The sequence below is a fragment of the Malaya genurostris genome, chromosome 2, assembly GCF_030247185.1.
Source record: "Malaya genurostris strain Urasoe2022 chromosome 2, Malgen_1.1, whole genome shotgun sequence".
NCBI lineage: Eukaryota > Metazoa > Arthropoda > Insecta > Diptera > Culicidae > Malaya > Malaya genurostris.
In genome coordinates, this window is record NC_080571.1 from 50,909,257 (window position 1) to 50,930,573 (window position 21,317).

Consider the following 21,317-nt stretch of genomic DNA (forward strand, 5'->3'; position numbering starts at 1 on the left):
CTCTACTCTACTCTACTCTACTCTACTCTACTCTACTCTACTCTACTCTACTCTACTCTACTCTACTCTACTCTACTCTACTCTACTCTACTCTACTCTACTCTACTCTACTCTACTCTACTCTACTCTACTCTACTCTACTCTACTCTACTCTACTCTACTCTACTCTACTCTACTCTACTCTACTCTACTCTACTCTACTCTACTCTACTCTACTCTACTCTACTCTACTCTACTCTACTCTACTCTACTCTACTCTACTCTACTCTACTCTACTCTACTCTACTCTACTCTACTCTACTCTACTCTACTCTACTCTACTCTACTCTACTCTACTCTACTCTACTCTACTCTACTCTACTCTACTCTACTCTACTCTACTCTACTCTACTCTACTCTACTCTACTCTACTCTACTCTACTCTACTCTACTCTACTCTACTCTACTCTACTCTACTCTACTCTACTCTACTCTACTCTACTCTACTCTACTCTACTCTACTCTACTCTACTCTACTCTACTCTACTCTACTCTACTCTACTCTACTCTACTCTACTCTACTCTACTCTACTCTACTCTACTCTACTCTACTCTACTCTACTCTACTCTACTCTACTCTACTCTACTCTACTCTACTCTACTCTACTCTACTCTACTCTACTCTACTCTACTCTACTCTACTCTACTCTACTCTACTCTACTCTACTCTACTCTACTCTACTCTACTCTACTCTACTCTACTCTACTCTACTCTACTCTACTCTACTCTACTCTACTCTACTCTACTCTACTCTACTCTACTCTACTCTACTCTACTCTACTCTACTCTACTCTACTCTACTCTACTCTACTCTACTCTACTCTACTCTACTCTACTCTACTCTACTCTACTCTACTCTACTCTACTCTACTCTACTCTACTCTACTCTACTCTACTCTACTCTACTCTACTCTACTCTACTCTACTCTACTCTACTCTACTCTACTCTACTCTACTCTACTCTACTCTACTCTACTCTACTCTACTCTACTCTACTCTACTCTACTCTACTCTACTCTACTCCACTCTACTCTACTCTACTCTACTCTACTCCACTCTACTCTACTTTACTCCACTCTACTCCACTCTACTCTACTCTACTCTACTCTACTTTACTCCACTCTACTCCACTCTACTCTACTCTACTCTACTCTACTTTACTCCACTCTACTCTACTCTACTCCACTCTACTCTACTCTACTCCACTCCACTCTACTCTACTCTACTCTACTCTACTCTACTCTACTCCACTCCACTCTACTCTACTCTACTCTACTCTACTCTACTCCACTCTACTCTACTCTACTCTACTCTACTCTACTCTACTCTACTCTACTCTACTCTACTCTACTCCACTCCACTCTACTCTACTCTACTCTACTCTACTCTACTCCACTCCACTCTACTCTACTCTACTCTACTCTACTCTCAGACTGATTTGCGGCAGTAAGATAAGTTTAGTAATTATTGGGAGTACAAATTAGTTCGGACCGTTTTCAAAAGATGGCTCAGGCTGTTACGAGTATTGAACAGTAACAGCTGATGTCGATAGTTTTGAGAGGTTAGACGTTTTTCATTAATATTTAGTTCATATTGCTTAGAGTTAAAAAAAATGTTTTTTACAGTGTTAATTTAGGGGTGTTTCAGTTTTCTGTTTTATTTGGAAGAAAAGTGCAGCTGAAGCGCATCAAATGCGTGTGGCCATCGACCTAAACATCAACACTTAAACCGAATATTCATGGTTCGAAGGTAATTTTGTGCATATGGTGAGACCTAATGGGAAGTTGTGTACTATGAGCTGCTACAACCAGGCGATACATTAACGGGCGATCGGTATAGGCTGCAATTGAGTGTGTTTGAGCCATGCATTACGAGAAGAACGGCCAATATACACGCAAAGATATGATAAAGTTATTTTCTTGCATGACAACGCTCGGCCTTATGGAAACCTATCCATGATGAATTGTCAAAGATTACTGAACAAACCACCAAAAGTGACTTAGTCAGTTGGATGTCCAGAATGACAGTTATCCCTATCGAAAGATGTGACACGCTCAAAAAACACCCTTTAGAAGATTTAGCCGTAATCTAGGAGCTAACTTTTTTTTTGGATTACAACCAACAAGAATTCAAACAAGAGTTGGTTAAGACGCCACCTTTATTCGTATGGTTAAAATTCAGATTTTTTTAACGGCTCGAAAACTAAAATAAATTTGTTCTCCCACAGTACACAGTAAATTCAACAGAAAAAGAACCTGCTGGTTCCACTTGAACGGCACACCTGAAATCTAATTCTAATTGGGCATCATTGACGACGGCTGGAACGGAAAGAATCAAACCCCAATGATGACGTTTCATTCATTTGAGTCTCTACAAAATATTTATTTTGAGTAATTAGTTTAATCAACGAACCGATGGTATAATCCTTCATCTTCGGGCAAAATAATTCCGAATAGTATTCGTCTTGCAGTAAGTTAAGTAACCTAAATCTTATTTCCAACACATTTTACCTCTTTCTCAGCAATTCCCCTGCGGTCTGGCAGCACGGTACCGTGCCTGAATCGTCAGCCAACCAGCGTGTGGACGGACGCACAGCTCGCGATCAGTGCAGCAGCGGATCGCGAGTCAGTTTACCGCAGCGAGCGGATCAAGTCGAACGCGTTTTGGTCTTAGTTCCGACGAAGTGTGAGATCGTTTTCTGCTTGACTGGTGGAGCCTCCTCCCGCAAGCCTTTACGGCAGTCTGTTCTTATTCAATCATTTATTTTCCGAACCATCGCCGCAGCAGCAAAACAAAAATATAAACGAAAGAAAGAAAATAAGTGGACGGGACGCAGATCATCGATCAAATCCGGCAGCCGTGTATCGGTGGGATTTCGTTGATTGCACCGGAAGACACGAAAACAAACAACCATCAACGCTAAGATGAGTGGATCGATCGATAATGGCTAAGGCCCCGTGCGCGGATGGATAAAATAAGCTAAGCTTAGCGGTGCGGTTCGGTTCGGTTCGGGTCAGGTCTGGGCCAAAGAAGTGTTGTTTTGCTACGATCGATATTACACTCCTCCGCAAGTGGTTCTTCTGGCACTAGTTTAGTTTTAAGTGTTTGGTTGGAAATCGATAGTTTAGGGTGAGGAGGAGCCAAACGCAAGAGAAAAAAATTGGTTGTGCATCGAAAACGAAAATACATAGAATAGATAGAACGATCCGGCTAAGTGAGTCAGCAAAGTGGAAGTGCGTGTTTGCGAAGATTGAAGAAGCAAATAAATGCGTGTCTGCAGAGAGAGATAGAGTGGGCAAGTGGAGGAGAGCACAAACCATTTCGCACCCCTCGGTGAACGAGTTTTTTTTATTTCTTTTGTGTTGTTCAGAAATTGGAAGATTCGAAAAGTGATAATTTATCATCAGTAGATTAAGGAAAATTTTCTTTAGTTACGCGAAACAGCCGATCATTCGATTGCTGCTGAATTCAAGTGAAACTAGTCCTTTACGGTAGGCAAAGGTACTACAAACGAATCATGTGCGCTGGCGGGAGGCTTTTGAGGCTGAGCATAATCACGTGGACCATTATCTACGGTCCGGCGGCTGCAGTTCGAGCCGACTTCGAATATCAAGGTTCGTTGATGTTGCGACTGTTTAGATAATTGTTGTAGATTTTTAAATGAAGAATTTCTTCTCGCAATATATAGGCATTCTTGAGTATATTCACTTGAAGAAAGTGACATTGAAAACCATTATTATTATAAAGTGTACATGGACAAGTTGAGTGGGAAAACCCATTTGAATTGAACATCTCGTTTGTCATTTTCAAATGGGCCCAAAATCCAACGTTATTTTAAAAACAGCTTAAAAAATAATAATCACATTACATCCTAAAATAACTATTCCTTAGTTTCAAATACATCGCCCGACTATCAAAATTGTATGATCATTTGACAGATAAATCTTGGACAACACAAATGAACTGCAATATTCTTCAATTAAACATCGCTAGTAACAGTTCTGATTATGAACTTTATCAAAAGAAAAAAAGGATTAAGAGAAGGTTTTATGTCTATGCAGAATGAGATTCTGATCTATTTTATACTTCCACGGACTTTTCGAAGCGATAGGATATGTATTTTTAAACAACAAGTTACAATAGAAAGTCGGCAGCTTTAAGCCACTCGTGTTTTATCGAAAACTATTGAAGGAATTTATTTGATTTTTTTTATTGGAATAAAAGTAAGTAATTCATGTGGTCTCCATTCAAATTTCATCAAAAAAATTTTCATTATTTCGAAATAAAAAAATACGATTTCATTTTTCCGACGGCAATGTAAATTTTTGGTTTCAAGACTTTTTATCATTATATTTACAGAATGTGAGTTTTTTCTTCAGTTTTGCAGAGAATAATGCAATTGAGTATCAGAGAATACAATTTTATAGATTTCATTACAATTCGAGTGTTCCAAAAAAAGTTTTAATAAATAAAGGTCTTAGAAGGCACAATCTAGTGCCTTGGTCAACATTAGCAGAGAAATAAAAGAATGAAATAGCAGCGGCAGTTAAATATTCCAATTCTGACAAAAAACGTAAGAAGTTTTCTGGAAATTAGTAAAATAACGCTAAGTGAATAATCCCTCAACTTTCTGAACATATGTAAAAAGCAGGAAACGTTCTGGTGGCATTCCCGTAAATGTTTTTCTCGAAGATGTAAGCGCTCATTCTGCATCTGAGGCCGTTAATTTATTTGCCGATTATTTCCGTGGTGTTTTCAACAGTTCCCCTGTCAATCCGTCGCAGGAATACATTGATAGTTTGCAATCGTACAGTGTTAATCTACCTATCTGGAATATAAGTGAAACTGAAGTGATGGAAGCACTATTCAGTTTAGATTCAGCGAAAGATCCAGGACCAGATCGTCTACCGCCAGTGTTTTTAAAACGTTGTGCCCGATCATTAACTGTGCCAGTTGATATGATTTTCAACCGATCAATAATCGAACATAATTTTTCTAGTGCTTGGAAAGTCGCTGATAGAGTTCCAATACATAAGAATGGAAATAATATTGAAAATTACAGAGGGATCTCGATTTCAAACTGTCTAGCTAAAGTACTAGAAAAATTAGTTTACGACGCGATGTACTCTAAAGCGTCTCAAATCATTGCTGATTGTAAACACGGGTTTGTAAAAAAAAACGATCAATAACGTCGAATTTATTATCATACACAAACAGCTTGATTCCCACCATCGATAAGCGCCAACAAATTGATGCGATGTATTTCGATTTTTCTAAAGCATTCGATAAAGTACCACATAATGTTGTCATCCTAAAGTTGCAACGACATGGCTTCCCCCCATGGGTAACTATATGGCTGGAATCATATCTTTCTGATCGATCCGCTTTCGTCAAGGCTGATGCCATACTTTCAAATAAGCTCGAAATACCTACCGGTGTTCCTCAAGGAAGTCACTTGGGACCGCTAATATTTATTTTATTCATCAACGATCTTTTCTAATCGCATTAATTCTGGAAAATTGTTCTATGCTGACGATCTGAATATCTTTCACCCAATCACCTCGAATCTCGACTCTGTAGTACTTCAAGAAGACATAGCAAATATCGAACAATGGTGTTTGGTGAATGGTATGCTGCTTAACACTAGTAAATGTATCATGATAAGCTCTATTCGTGATTTAGGCGTAATATTCGACAGCAAACTTAGCTTCACGGCCCATATTGCATCAACTACGGCTAAAGCATTTGCAACGTTGGGATTTTTTAAACAAAATTCCACTGATTTTAATGATTTCTACACACTAAAAGATCTCTACTGCGCCCTAATTCGAGGTATTTTGGAATATGCTGTACAAGTGTGGGCCCGGTGGATAGATGCGGTAGAAAATTTATTGAAACTTTCCATCTTTTTGATTTTAATTTAACTAAATCTAGTTATAAGTTAGCGGCAAGATACTTTTAACCAGTTTAGACAAACATATATTACGTTAAGAAATATCTGTACGGTACTTTCCGAAGATTCAATAAATAAACAATTCAATTTAACAGAATGTATTGCGTCAAGTGTAGAAACCAACTTCACTTCAAATAAATACATTTTTTCATTTTTACGGTATAACTTCTAGTGAAAATATGAATGTGTGAGCAAATTCAAGTTTAATCATTTTTGTCTTTCTCATATAGAAAGGCTATGCAATCACTGTGAACACCGACTTTTGAACGTAGGCCCGGAGTGCCGAGTGTCATATACCATTCGACTCAAATCGTCGAAATCTCAAAATATCTGTGTGTGACTCAGATTCCACTGAAAGGTCTTATGGTCCCATAGGTCGCAATTGAATGTTATCTCTATCCGAATTCCGGTTCCGAATTTACAAGGCAATAAAGAGTGTATCGAAAATAAGCTATCCACAAATTTTTCTTTCAAATTATGATAAAAAACGATATTTTGTTCAAACTTAAAAGTGATCCTTTATTGTACGAGTTTAAACTTGAGCAAAGTGAAAACCGGATAAAATTTAAGAATTTTCGAACTTTTCATTGAACGCTCTTCATAAAGTTCCGGACAAGTGTTGCATCGCATTTTTTGGACGCTTGAGCCCAAATTTTTTGGAACCTCTGCATGTTCCCAGCATGTTCCCAGTCTTGTTGAAGACCCTCTTCACGATTGCCCAGTAACGTTCGATGGGTCACCTTTCCCGCCAGCCAATTGAGAGTAGTTTTGGCATAGTGAGCCGACACTAAATCCGGTCAAAACAGTGGAGGTGTACTATGCTTCTTATATAAAGACAGCAATCTCTTCTGGAGACACTCAGATCGATATATTTCTGCATTTATAGTTTTGGTAGTGTAATAAATGGTTGACTTCAAATCACAGGAACATATTGCTTGCCATACCATTACCTTTCGACCGAATTTCTCCACTTGAATCGACCTGTCCGCGTCGCTCACATCCTCCCAAACGACGACAGTAAAGTATTGTGAACCTGGAAGGGTTTTTGAGTCCTCGTTTACATAAGTCTCATTGTCCATCAAAACGCATGCATCCGGACACTGTAAAAAACGCGAATACAATTCCGGATTTGTTGCTGGTCGCTTCTTCTGTTCTACACTTTGTTCCGAGATTTTCTGCTTTTTGTAGGTCTTCAGATGATTTCGCCGCTTGATACGCTTGATCATTGCGACACTCGTTCCTGCTTTTTTGGCCAAATCATGTATTGACATTGATTTGTTCTTCATGATTAGAGATACCACATTCTGGTCCAGTTTCGGGTTGGAAGAACCGGGTTTTCTGCCTCTTCCTGGTAGCTCATCCAAATAATAGCGTTCCCCAAACTTACTAATGATGGTTTCAACACTGGCATGACGAATTCCGAACCGCTTCGCCAATTTTCGCATAGTACTACCTTTCTCACTTACCCATGTGTCCAGAACCTTAATTTTCACTTCCTTTTCAATATGCGACATTTTGAAAACACAGAATTTCAACCTCACAAACAAGTAAACAAACAAAAGCTGACAGCCAAACGCACAGCATGCTGTGATCTGAGCATGAAAAACCATCACAAATACATGCGTACAACACAAATGTATGTGAATAGCTTATTTTCGATACACTCCTTATCTGCAAATCTATGAGCAAATGCGCACACAATTTTCTCGGAAATTTCTCAACCGATTTTTACAAACTAAGATGCGAATTGAATTTTTTAAATAACCCCCGAAAAGTTGATCCAGATTACAACGCGATAAGTGAAAAATTTTCATTTTCATGAATATTTTTTCATAAGTGATGGCGAAACGACGTGCAAATTTTTACAAAACTTACTGATAAATTCATCTAGTTGGCACTCTACTTTGGGACTACTCACTTCGATTTCTCAGCAACGGTCGAACCAATTTCCATAAATCATGATTCAAATTAATGCTCTCAGTGTCTTGAAAGATACCTAAATATCTAAGTGCAAGAGTGTTGACTTAATATACCGCCTGAATACCAGATCTCGACGTGCATTTCTCAGACAAAACAAGAAAACAGGATAGTTTTGTAAATTCCCGTAAAAAACCGCGTGATTTCGGAAAACCACGTGTGAAAAATCGCGCAACCCCAGAAATCCGCGTAAAAAAATCCGAGTAAAAATCCACATTGAAAACTCCGTAAAAAAGACCTCAGCGTATTCAGGACTTAGCTAGCCGTACAAAGTACACATTTTAGATTTTTTTTATACCAATCGATTAAATTTGGTACCTGCTAAAATTAGAAGAGTGAAATAATTTGGTATCTACTGGAAATTTACACAAAAACTCTAAAATCATAGAAGTTTTTTCACACCTAACCGATATTTAAAGCTAACATTCGGGTATTTTTGTTTACAAAACGATTGAAGTTAGCAATAGCCAAAATATATGTGAAAGGAACTTATTTCATGTTAACACAAACAAAATTCATAAAATTGGTATTTTCACATAAATTTAAAAACTGTATGCTTAAGTTTTGAGTAGTTTGAGGCACATAAGTGAAATTCAAAACGAACATGTAAACATTCTATTTAATGATCGATTGAAGTTAGCAGCTGGTAAAATATTCGCATATTTGCTACAAAATCTCATAAAAATCGATATTTCCAAAGAAATTTTAAAATTTTGAAGTATTCGCAGCTAAACGAAAAATGCACAACAAACATATATGAAATGTTGTGTTCTAATCAATTGAATTCGGTGCAACTGAACTTTGTAGGGTGTGATAATTTTATATTTACTAAAAGTCCCAACAAAATGAATACTTTCCAGAAATTCTGAATTTTAGATGTTTCTAACACTCACGATACAGCTTCCTCGCCGGGAACTGGCCATCGTTTGCTGTTTATTGATTCGGTTTAACCTCTTCGTTATTTTGAAGACACGAATTCCGATTCGCTTTATTGGATAAACCAGACGGACTTATTGACCTTTTCTACTTCGTTCAAATCAAAAGGTTCCGATTGTGCTTGAAGTGAGCCCACAGCTTCCTTACGTTCACAGGGTTCATTTGCGTCTCCTTGAACAAAAGTTGTCGAATTGTCGATTACCAACTGTTTCACGATCTAGGCCTTGATTCGATAATGCGCGAACTAACAGATGCTACAAGAATTAGTAAAAAGTATGCATACGATAGTTTAAGTACGATTCTGCAGATGAAAATGACGATAGCTTCATTGCCTCAATGACGCTCAAACCGATTTTCACAATCTTAGATTCAAATGAAAGGTCTTATGATCGAATAAGCTATGTATCGAATTGTATTTTGTTTAGTTGCTGACCAAACGAACCGATTTCGGGTATATCGCTTTCCAGTTCCCGATTCCGGAAATTTCGGAGATAATGTCAAAAGCTCTGAACACAGAGCTGAATTAATTCTTGTTTTTTAATAGATTTCATGAGAATATTTCTTGACGTAGGACTACATCCTACTTTACTATACTCACCTGGGTGCATCTTCAAAATTATTTCACAACACGAAAGTATGACGAAATTACTCCAGATTTGATATCCTAATAACTTTTTCCCTGTTTGAGTATTTCTCTAATTCTTCCACAAAACGAATGGAAGAAGGTGTAAAATTATTGTTGATATTACGTAAACATTGTTTGAGTAGTGAAAAAATAGGTTCAAACACAAAACTAAAATAAATCGAATCATTGAATAGACACTGTTGCACGTTTGCAAGCTTTGATAATCCACGAACGGAGACACATCGAGTGAAAATGGAACTACACCCAACATTATTCAACTGGTGCTTCAGTTAATGGTGAAAATGAGGCTCCGTCCATTGAACCTGAACGCAAAAAAAATCTGTCGTGGGACATTAGCAGTGTGAGTTTTGCGTCAAACAAGAGTGATTGCGTCGTCCTGTTGCTGGTCGTTTGTATTGAAAAAAAAAACAACAACGAAAAGTGGACAACGATGGAGAACATTATACAAAATTATCCCTTCTAAGGGCTCTAAATGTTATCTAAAGAACTACACACTTTTCTTTTCGCTGAAACTCGGTAAAATAATTGCTGAGATTTGCACTGCCGAGACCTCGACATCATCTCGGCAAAAGATCAAATTGACTAATAACTTCAGTTATTACCAGAATCGTCAGCAAACAGTTTACTGTCTGCTCTCGGCATAACCTTTACTGAGTGTTCCGTGGAGAAAAGAAGAGGAATTTATGAATTACTGAGCTTTCAGTAATTGAAAGTTAACTAAGAATTCGATTTTTTCAACTATCAGTTGTACAACTTTACTTCCGCCGTTTTTTTTTCCAAAATTAAAAGCTTTATTGCGAAAAGGTGCTTACAGATGTATTATTCAAAGTATTGTCCGTCGCTAGCGACAACTTTCTCCCATCTTTCCGGCAATTTTCGGATCTCGGTTCGAAAAAAGGAGTCCACTTTTGACGCTATCCATGAAGCAATCCATTTTTCCTACTCTTCGAAGAATTGAAAATGTTGATCTGCCAGGCCGTGTGCCATCGAACGGAATAGGTGAAAATCGGAAGGGGCGACATCTGGAGAATACGGCGGTTATGGCAAGACTTCCCATTTCAGCGTTTCCAGGTACTTTTTGACCACTTTTGCGACGTGAGGCCGAGAATTGTCGTGTAGAAGGATGACTTTGTCATGTCGCTCTTAATACTGTGGCCGCTTTTCTTTTAGCGCGCGACTAAGGCACATCAGTTGCGTTCAGTAGCAATCTCCTGTGATGGTTTCATCCGGTTTTAAGAGCTCGTAGTAAATCTCACCAAGCTGATCCCACCAAATACAAATCATAACCTTAAGCCGTGAATATTCGGTTTTGCCTTTGACAAAGTAGCATGCCCGGGCTTTTCCCATGATTTTCTGCGTTTAGGATTATCGTATCGAACCCACTTTTCATCACCGGTTACGATTCGATGTAAAAACTAAAAACAGAAAACTAAAACTTCCCGCAAATGGCGAGAATTGGGCACTTAAACAGACATTCTCGAGTGTAAATAATACAAAAACAAGAAGAACTGTCACTGAAACGGCGATGACAATACGTTAGGCACTGTACACACTCACTTTAAAGGCATTATCATCTATGTATTTTGACCAGCCTCAGCCAGTACAGCCACCTATCGGAAAACAGCGGAAGCAAAGTACACCTGATGTAAATATCCAATTAATCAACATTTCATTTTATTTTCATATAAACACACATACCTTATGATCAAAAAAGAACCGGAATTTTCATTTTAAAATTTCCGCGCTTGTTCAATCGGTGGACTTTTATTTTCTCAACGTTGGCAACACTTTTTTACACATTCTGTTAAATTTTGACGCATATCGTACGATTAGTTTTTGTTTGGCGTCTATACAAAGAAGTTGAAAAATTTTCGTGTGGCGATTTTTATAATGGATGAAAATTTAGAACAACGTGCGTGCATCAAATTTTGTGTTGCAAATGGATTTAAGTGTTCCGAAACGTTGAAAATGTTAGAAAAGGCCTTTGGTGAATCGTGTCTAGGAGGCATACGAGTGGTATAAACGCTTCAAAGAAGGTCGTACAAGCTTGGATCATGATGAGATCCCTGGCCGCCCAACAACATCTGTTACTGAAGAAAACATTGAATCGGCGAAGCAAATCGTGTTGCAAAATCGTTCTGTACCGATTAGAGAGATTGCTGTGTTGTTGGGCATCTCTTATGGATCAGCCGAACACATTTTAACTGATGTTTTGGGTTTGAAACGCGTCGCTTCTCGGCTGGTGCCAAAATAGCTGAATTTCATTCAAAAACAGCGTCGTGTTGATGTGGCCAAAGAGATTATTTCCAACGCAGACAGTGACCCCACATTCATCGAATGCATCATAACTGGTGATGAGGTGTGGATCTATAAATATGACATCGAAACCGCACAACAATCGACCGAATGGCGCTTCGAAGGCGAGCCGTTGTTCTAAATTTTCATCCATTATAAAAATCGCCACACGAAAATTTTTCAACTTCTTTGTATAGACGCCAAACAAAAACTAATCGTACGATATGCGTCAAAATTTGACAGAATGTGTATAAAAGTGTTGCCAACGTTGATAGAATAAAAGTTTACCGATTGGACAAGCGCGGGAAGTTTAAAATGAAAATTCCGGCTCTTTTTTATCATAAGGTATTACATTATTTGTTTCGAGTAAGTACAATTGTAAAATATGCAATTCGACCCAAACGCTGATTGTTAGTTGACATTCCGTTGAAGTTCTTCGGCATATCCTATAAATACTTACCGACAGTGAAAGCAGAATCTGGAAGGTGAATTCTATATATAACCAATAATAATTTGTAGTTTTTATACTTACTGAATAGATCGTAGGAGCTTACGTTTTCCTTCTGAACTTTTTCCATTTTGCCCAATAATCATCGCAAAAGGTCTTCGAAATATTTCGTCAGAAAAGATCTGCGTAGTACCAAGCGAAAATGAAAAACGTAAATGACTGTTGTCTTGACGAACGGTAAAAGCGGATAATTGTTAATCACTGATGAGTTTAGCATAAAAAATTTACCAAATCGCGGCAAAAAAATGCACTTTACCGAAAAATCAGTAAATTAACTGATCGAATCTCGGAAAACATAATACTGTTTACTGAGCAATCCGCAAAAATTTTTATGGTCGATCTTTCTCGGTATTTTACTATACGGAGAATTGGTTTTAAGTGTGTAAAGGTTACTTCTCTGCAAATCGAAGGTACAATGGCAAACGCAATTTTCCGAAACCAGATGGTTCTTTTCAGGGCTACAAAATTTTCAACGATCAAACGGTATCAAATCAATAATTATCTATCGCGGTTATGCCTCTGACATTACCTACTACAATTTTTTGATAAATCTCTAAGCAATATTTATGAAAATATGAAATGGGGAAGGCGTGATCACAGCACTCGGTATATTAAAAAAAATTTTTCCTCAAAACCTACACTCTCCCCAATATGAAGGCTCGCTGTTGCGTCCCCTGATAATGAACACCACTAAAAATAAAAGGGCTAAAAACTTTTTTATCATTTAATATACTAAATTTAGAAAACTTCAATATATCATAGCAGAAAAAAGGAATCCGTCATAGTTTCGTTTGTTTGTCACGTTGGTTTATTGCCCGCAGCTAATAGAAACTAATTGGCTTAAGTGGCACGTATTTCTGATTATTTAGAGATTTGCGCCCTGCCGTGGCTTCTCATCATTTTTCTGATGAGAGGGAAGAATAGAACGAACATGGAAGGAAAATGTGAAATGGATGAGATGTGAAAACAGCACAAAACATAAAGAAGCAAATCGTTCTACATTCACGAAAAGATGCTGAGCGATTTGCAGGGGCCAAAATACACAGTTATTAAACCTCCAACCTTTTAGGGTAGAAACAAAACGGATTCATTTATTGCAGGAAGAACGATGAACTCCTCTGACTATTGCTTCTTGCCATGTTACGTGAATATCCTTCAATTTTAGCTCACCATACACAGATTCAACCATGTATGGAGAACCAAAAACCCGAATACTTAGTTACGTCAATGCGGGACAGTTACATATCAGATGCTATGAAGTACGCAATCGCAATTACACAAATTACAAAAATAATACTTAGCACGCTGAATAGTAGCCATGTGATGGTTGAGTTTGCAGTGTCCAGTCAGATTTCTGACCAGAATCCTGCAAAGATGCTAGGAAAATTGCAATCGACATTTTCACATTTTTAGATTCAAATCTGGTAAAAATGCTGTTGTTTGAGCGCGAGTTTGCAATCTGTGCCAGTGGCTGGCATGTTTGAACGCAACCTTAGAACGAACGATGTGCTTTATCCAAATAGTTAACAGTGATAAAGCTGGATCTTTCATTCGTGGTACCAACTCTAGCCAACTCGTCCAAGATAGTTGATGACTGACAATTTCCAGCATCTGAATTTTCAACGGCGGGTAAAATTCCAACTGTATCATCTATCTTATAAGGTCCTGTCTCGTAGGATTAAGATGCAATAGTTACATCATCCCGCATTTGAAACTCAGATACATGAGTGAATCACGTAGCATCTCAAAAAATTTTACCAAAAGCTTTTTGATTCACTAAACCAAGAAACGACCCATTATCGTCAGTGTTCAAGGGATATAAGAAAAATTATGTAGGATAACACACTTTGCTTGGTAGCGTGATGAACTAACACCATAAACAACTAAGTATTGTATGAGAGCAAATAAATAGAAATCAATTTACTATTGATGACACTAGCTCCACTGGAATTCACATAATATGACGTCATCACTCGGCGAAGACCGGTTATACGGCAAATATACCGAAAAATAGAAAAATTATCTCTATATGCCTACAATTAGTCAGAAATCGAAAGAAAACGAGATAAAAACGGAAAGTTATACTACTACTAAAAATAAAATGGCTAGAAGCTTTTCTATAATTTACTATAGTAAATTTAGGAAAATTGAAAAGATTATAGCAGGAAAAACGAGTATTGTACTTCTAGTTGATTTAGTTTCCTTCATAGTCTTGTTTGTCACGAGATCATGGGTTTATTGTCTGAAGCTGCAAATACCTTGCCAGAGATCATAAGCTTTCTTGTGAACTTATCAACAAAAAAAAAATTTTTACTGTCTAGGGCTTTCTCTTCGAATAATGGCCTTCTAGAACTTTTCTCCAGGAAGCATAATGTATCTTATCGTAATTGTACCGTTCGAATGCATCGTTCGTATTTCGCAAGAACCTCATTGTACACCCAAACCTCCGTTTACGAACGTTTTTTTACGTTACCTCTTTTAACGTAACTCTTTTTACGAACCACATCCCAAATAACGTAATCTTTTTTTTACGAACCAACTTCGTAAAAAGAGGTTTTTGCATTCAATGAAAACAACTTCCGGCTCCATGGAAATTACTACAATATGGGTATTTTCGGAACGGAATTGATGAGTAGATGACGGAAAACGATGATTGAGGTGGTTCGTAAATTCAAGATGACATCTTCCGGTTTGACGATATTGCTTAAAAACATTTACAATATGGGTATTTTCGGGACGGGTTTGATGAGTATATACCGGGAAATTATGTTTGAAAGCGCTTCAAGAATCAAAATGGTGAGTTCGGTTTTATCGGTATTCTTTGACGATCATTACGATATGATTACATATCGTTTAAAAAAAGTTATGCTTCTGACAATGGTGTTTCCTGATAATGATTATTGTTTGAATATTGTACTATATTCTCGAAATGACCATAACACGTAGACGTCTGAGCAGCTATAATAATTTTATATTGTTATAGTTATATTGTATGCTTTCAATATTTTATTGAACAATTGGAAGTCTCAATCTAATATTTGGAAGCAACCACAAACATTAAAATTTGGTTTCAAATCAATGACCGTGTTCACTATTTTTTTTTGTTTTCAGTGTAAATTTATAATAATAATTATTTTTTACTTTTTTATTTATGAAATCATAGAGCCATAGTACTCAAGGAAGAGCAAGGATGTGAAGAATAAAGTGCGGAACCGGTTCGGACAGTAAATGGCAAACGACCTTTGCCTTTACTTTCTGACATATCAGAGACTCGGATGACTTGTATCGCTAAGATGCCTAAGTTCGACTCCTCTGGTAAAAGCTAAAAGTTTAGATACGAGAAGCCTTCTGCTTACTTAAATGACCCTTGTCACGTCTCACTTTTCCGCACTTTATTCTTCACATCCTTGCTCTTCCTTGAGTACTATGGCTCTATGATTTCATATTCTTTCTCCTCTTATAATCTCTAGTTAGTTTGATATCGTTAAAAAAAAACCGAAAAAAATAATAATTATAATTTCAGTTGTTTTAGTGTACGTGATATAGAGTGCAAAAAGTAATGTTACTCTCATCACGACACATTTGTTTGTATTTCAATTTGTCAAAATCTCATGTCAACTGGCCCGTCGGAATATGATTTAACATTTTGTAAGCCATGGAGAAAAAGGGATATTATTTGGCACAAGTGGTAAGAGTCAGTTAGACAACAACATGACACTGAATTTCTAACATTTATGATTCCAGAAATTCCAGAAATAAATAGCAGATAAACTGGCAGGATTGACTTTCTCCGAATCGGATGAAACATTGTACACCTCTTCAGTATGGCAATCTCTTCTTACTGATATTAATATTAAGAATGTCGAAATTTAAAACCGTAACTAACTACTTCAGTTCATCGTTTTCCGTCATCTACTCATCAATCCTTTTCCGAAAATACCCACATTGTAAGGGTTTTTAAGGAATATCGATAAACCGGAAGTCGCCATCTTGGATTTCCGAACTACTTCAAACATCGTTTTCCGTCAACTACTTATCAATTCCGGTTCGAAAATACCCATATTGTAAGGGTTTTTAGGAATATTGATAAACCGGAAGTCGCCATCTTAGATTTCCAAACCACTTCAAACATCGTTTTTCGTCAACTACTTATCAGTTCCGTTCCGAAAATACCCACATTGTAAGGATATTTAAGGAATATCGATAAACCGGAAGTCGCCATCTTTGATTTTGAACCGACCCCAAACATCATTGTCTTGCACCCACTTATCACATCCGTTCCGAAAATGGCCATGTGATTGGGGGTTTCCACATTCATTACACAAAACTTTTTTTACGAACCAAATCCCAAATAACGTAAACTTCTTTTACGAACTACCTCCATTTACGAACCCCCGTTTAGTTCGTAAATGGAGGTTCCGGTGTATATTGTCCTAACACGTGTTTGATCACTAGATTCTACTTTAGTGTCCTGTTTGACTGTTTACTGGATTGGAAAGGGCGAAATCCTTCTCGCATGCGAAGCTCTTAGTGTTTTGGCTGGCCTAGGATTTCTTGATCGATGGTGCGCAGCTCACGGAAGTGCTAGAAGATACTAGAAAAATTTCAGGCCTGAAGCATTCTCGTGTATACAAACCAAATAAACTAACTAATTTGAAGGCCATCGTTAAATGCGTCATTTGATACCGGCCAAAATGTGTGAAAAAGTTTGACAAAAATCGATAGTCTGAAGCGTTGCCACAGACAACATTTAAAAGCTGACTAGAATCTATCCAAATGAAATCTTATATTATTTCTGCGAAATTGACTAATTTAAACCCCGTCTAAAAACCATTGAACACTTCATGTAATTAATGTATTCACTAAAGACTATTTACGAGATTTGCAACAAACGAAGTAACCGTTTTGTAGCATTCCTAGAAAACAGAAAACAACGATTTCAAAACCCATCAATATTGTTTCCATTGATCCTAACAACACTGACTAGTATATCAAAACAATGCCGCTTGCCTGAGCAAACACGGCAAATGGAGCTCTATGACAAACTGCATTGCATTTCTCACAACCGCAAAGCTTTCCAACCGTATAGCTTGCAAGCAAATGCACATGCTTGATTTGATTACTATCGAACCGCAAACTGCTGCTGGCGCCTCGGTGAATTGGTGCTAATTCGAAAAGACAGCGCTCAGCAAACCACAGCCCGTCGAAGTCACGCAGCCTTCGCACGTTTGAGAAAATAAGCCTCTTACCATATTATTTATTTTACTGATCCGCATAGGAAATATCGAATCCGAATAACTATAATGAAGCTCTTTCTCTCATTTTGTTGTTGTTTCTTTTCTTTTCTTTTCTTGCTCGTTTGCTCCAACGCCCAGGTCTCTACACCGACCGACTAGAGGATGCACAGCTGGTCGTGCCCCGAAAGGTGAACCAACGGGGGGACATGATCTCCCATCGGTTAGCACATTATCATCATCATCTTCATCATCATCACCACCACCACCACCACTATGAGGCGCAGTTGGACGGCACCGAAGAGGCACCGTCGCCGCAGCAGAATCCGCCACCAGGGAGGAGTAGAAGCCGCCGAGATGCGACCGACGAAGAAGGCGGGAAATTACATTATCGGATCGATGTTGCCGATCAGACGCTGCATCTGGAGTTGGAGTGAGTACTGCATGTTAACAGCTTCGCTACAGAAGCTGTTTGGGGGAGGGCCGGGTGGATTTGTTTAATTTGTTTTTACGCCGAGGTTTTACATTTGTGTCTGCAAATACAGCCTCTTTTTCTTTTGGGTTCTCTGGCTCTGTATACAAATCGATAACAGGATAGTAAATATAGTATTTTGTTAGTATTCAATAATAATAGAATACATTGATTGATAGCATAGTAGATAACATCGAAATGAACATTTTTAACCTTAACAGAGTGATACATAAAGAATCGATGTGAAAATGACTATGAATTTAAAACTCAACAATGCTGCTTAATAGTTATCTGAATATTTTTTATTGAATGCTTGAATGAATGATTGGATGCTGATCAATTTTAAATTTTTTTCTAGGTTCGCAAAATTCAAAATGTTACTAAAACAAACTGAAAAGCAACCCACATTATGTGATTCATCGATTTGAAAAATTTACTGCGGCAAATCAAACATCGAATTTTTCCTTCATCCAGTACTATAGTTATTGAAACTGTTGAACAAATAAATTTCTTTTATGGCAAAGACTCAAAAAGCAAACTATTTCGAGTGGAATTTCAAGCAAAGTAGCCGGAATGAGGAATTTCTTCATAATCTACTCACTGCTGATTATTTTTCAGTTCTATTTCCAAATAGTCCAACGTTTTTCTCTTCCGTCAGAAACCCAGTCGCATTTGTAGTGAACTGATTACTCATGCAAACTTTGACTCAGATCATCTTCCTGTAACATTCAGAAAATGAAGTAATAATTAATCCAATTAGTCATATATTTCATTTATAATAGGGCTAATTAATTGAAATACAGATCACACATTGAAAGTCACGTGAATCATGAAATTGATTTAGAAAATTCTGTGGACATCAATACAGTAATAGATAATGTGAACAATTACATAATTGAAGCTAGGAATCTTTCAGTTTTCAAAGCTCGAACCAAATGCATCATCCTACCATCAAAAAATTGTTCAGTTGCTCATTAGTATGACGAATGTTCGTCAACGTTCTCGTGATCCCGCTATGAAGTTCATAGTTAAAGATTCAAAAAAACAAATTAAACATCGGTTTACTGTTTTACAAAATTAAAATTTCGCTAAAGGAGTAGGAACAAATTAAACCACACACTACGAAATAAAATCATATAAATTTACGTTTCAATGGATGCTGAGTTGGACATCGAAACATACACGATACCAAATTTTACATGCTAATAGATGTAATATTGTTCCATCACTATAGTAAGTGTGGCATCTTCGGATTTACGCCATGTGTAGTATTACTTTTTTCTAAGAGAGCAAATTTCAAACCTTTCCGGAAGCTTTCTAAGGTTCACTCCTGCTCTCAAAGATGGATATCAAAAACACCTTACAAACGGCGAAAAAGTTTAAAAAATGCTCCGCAGTTTAAGAGCGTTTTGGGAAATGAATTTTCATAGCCATTATCAGAGCTTAAAATTGTCACGCATTCTCAATGAAAGAAACCATTCCAACTACCTAATTTTCAATAGTTTACTGTCTCACTCGTAAATGACCGACACCAGAACAAACTATGAAAGACGAAGCATTTTCGTCTCTCATTAAAAAAAGAGAGAGTATAATTGCCAACGAAACTCTTTCCTCTATGACAAGACGAAGCCAAACTAACGTCTCCAGGGAGCATCCGCAGAATTTCAATTCTCATTCATCAATTTCATAGATGTATTGAAAATCTGCGACGCTTGGCTATAAAGAGTGACTAAAATATGACAAACCGAAGTAATTACATCCCAGAACTTCTTTTAAAACAAAAGAATTAAAAACTCGAGCACCAACGTGTAAAAGTCATCGTGAAACCTTTTTCTGTCATTTTCGATTCTCAAAGCTTCGGTTGAATACCGACACTGCATACTATGGGATTTTCGCTGAAAACAACAAATGACTGAAAGGGCTAATGAAAGAAAGAACACAATTTTGAAACTACTGTTCCGCCTATGTCATTGACTGGACATGGATTTCGTTCTCATAGTTTGCAAGCGAAACTGAGAGTGCCATTCATTTCTTGTCATTTTCTTTTCTTGACTTTTATTGGCTCTGGCCATTATATCTAAGCCCTTAAAAATACATGATGAATAAATTCACCGATGAACAAAAACAACACCTTCATGAAATGAAAAAAATGCCAAATTGTTAGCACTTGCAATTGGATGCTCTGTTGATAAATCATGCTAAATAGCGTTTTATTGGTTTTTATCTAAATATGTAGTTGGTTACAATACTAGCTAGAATTAAAACAGTCTTTCGTAGCTATAATCAGTATTTGGAATGTAACAAAAATATTTTGTTGATTTTTTCGCGAGTGATAATGAAATCAACTTTTTCCGATCATTATTTTCTCAACGTTGCCAGCCATGCAACGATTCTGTACGCGAGTAATCATGAGCGAGCAGAGCAGCAGTCAAACTCCAACCGTGATGGCAAAAACAGTGAAGCAACTCCATTCAGAAGTGTGCGCATTCAAAGAACGGCACCCCGCCGTGTCGAGAACGGACATCGTACGGCACTTTGTGAACGTTGGATACACCAGTTCCGGCATTTATAACATCTTGGCGCTATTAGACAACAATCAGTGCATAGAAACGGCCGGCCGACGACCGTGAGCGAAAGAAATCTCCAATGAAATCTGAAAAAAAGACCAAAGGAAACGTGCTCTTGGTCGGAAAATCTGTGCAACCGGCCAAACATTGAAAAAGTACCTGGCGAACATGAATCCACATGCCAGGAAGCGAAAGTCAAGTCTACTGGTTTTGGAACTGCAGGCAATGATGTATCAAAAGTGTTTGAATAAGATGGTCCAATGAATGAACGGGGAAATTTATACATAGTACGAAATGCATGCCGGAAGTTGCGTCGCTCATCAATCATCATCGTAATGGCGTGGTATTCTAGTCGGATCTGGCGTCGGTCCACTACTCGAAGCGATCGTTAGAGGACATGAAGAGGCTGAATAACGATACGGTACTCAAGTCGGCGAGTCCATCCCCCGTGAATTTGATTGGATCATTCCCGGACATTTAAAATGCGATCACGAGAACTAATCAAAAACAATTGCTACAAAAAAACGTTTTAACAGAACATAAAGGACCATACTTCTCACTGTATGAGGAAAAAAATAATACCATTATACTTCACCGATCGCGAGCAATCATGATCTCGCTCTTCTGAAACCGACTTTTACATAGGCCGTTTGATTACTCGGATTTTGTGCTTGCTCAAAATAATTTCC

The 21,317-nt window shown here is 37.6% G+C and overlaps 1 protein-coding gene across 2 annotated transcripts in view; it reads left to right on the forward strand.

The window, feature by feature from the left end:
* Positions 1-2,660: 2,660 nt before the first annotated feature.
* The window catches only part of LOC131433047 (A disintegrin and metalloproteinase with thrombospondin motifs 7), a 103,476-nt gene continuing 84,819 nt past the window's right edge, over positions 2,661-21,317 (forward strand). For both annotated transcript variants that reach the window (XM_058599778.1, XM_058599779.1), the window contains exons 1-2: positions 2,661-3,654; positions 17,731-18,022. In XM_058599778.1, coding sequence (XP_058455761.1) covers positions 3,558-3,654; positions 17,731-18,022 — 389 coding nt within the window. In that variant the 5' untranslated portion in view covers positions 2,661-3,557. The remainder of the gene's footprint in view (positions 3,655-17,730; positions 18,023-21,317) is intronic.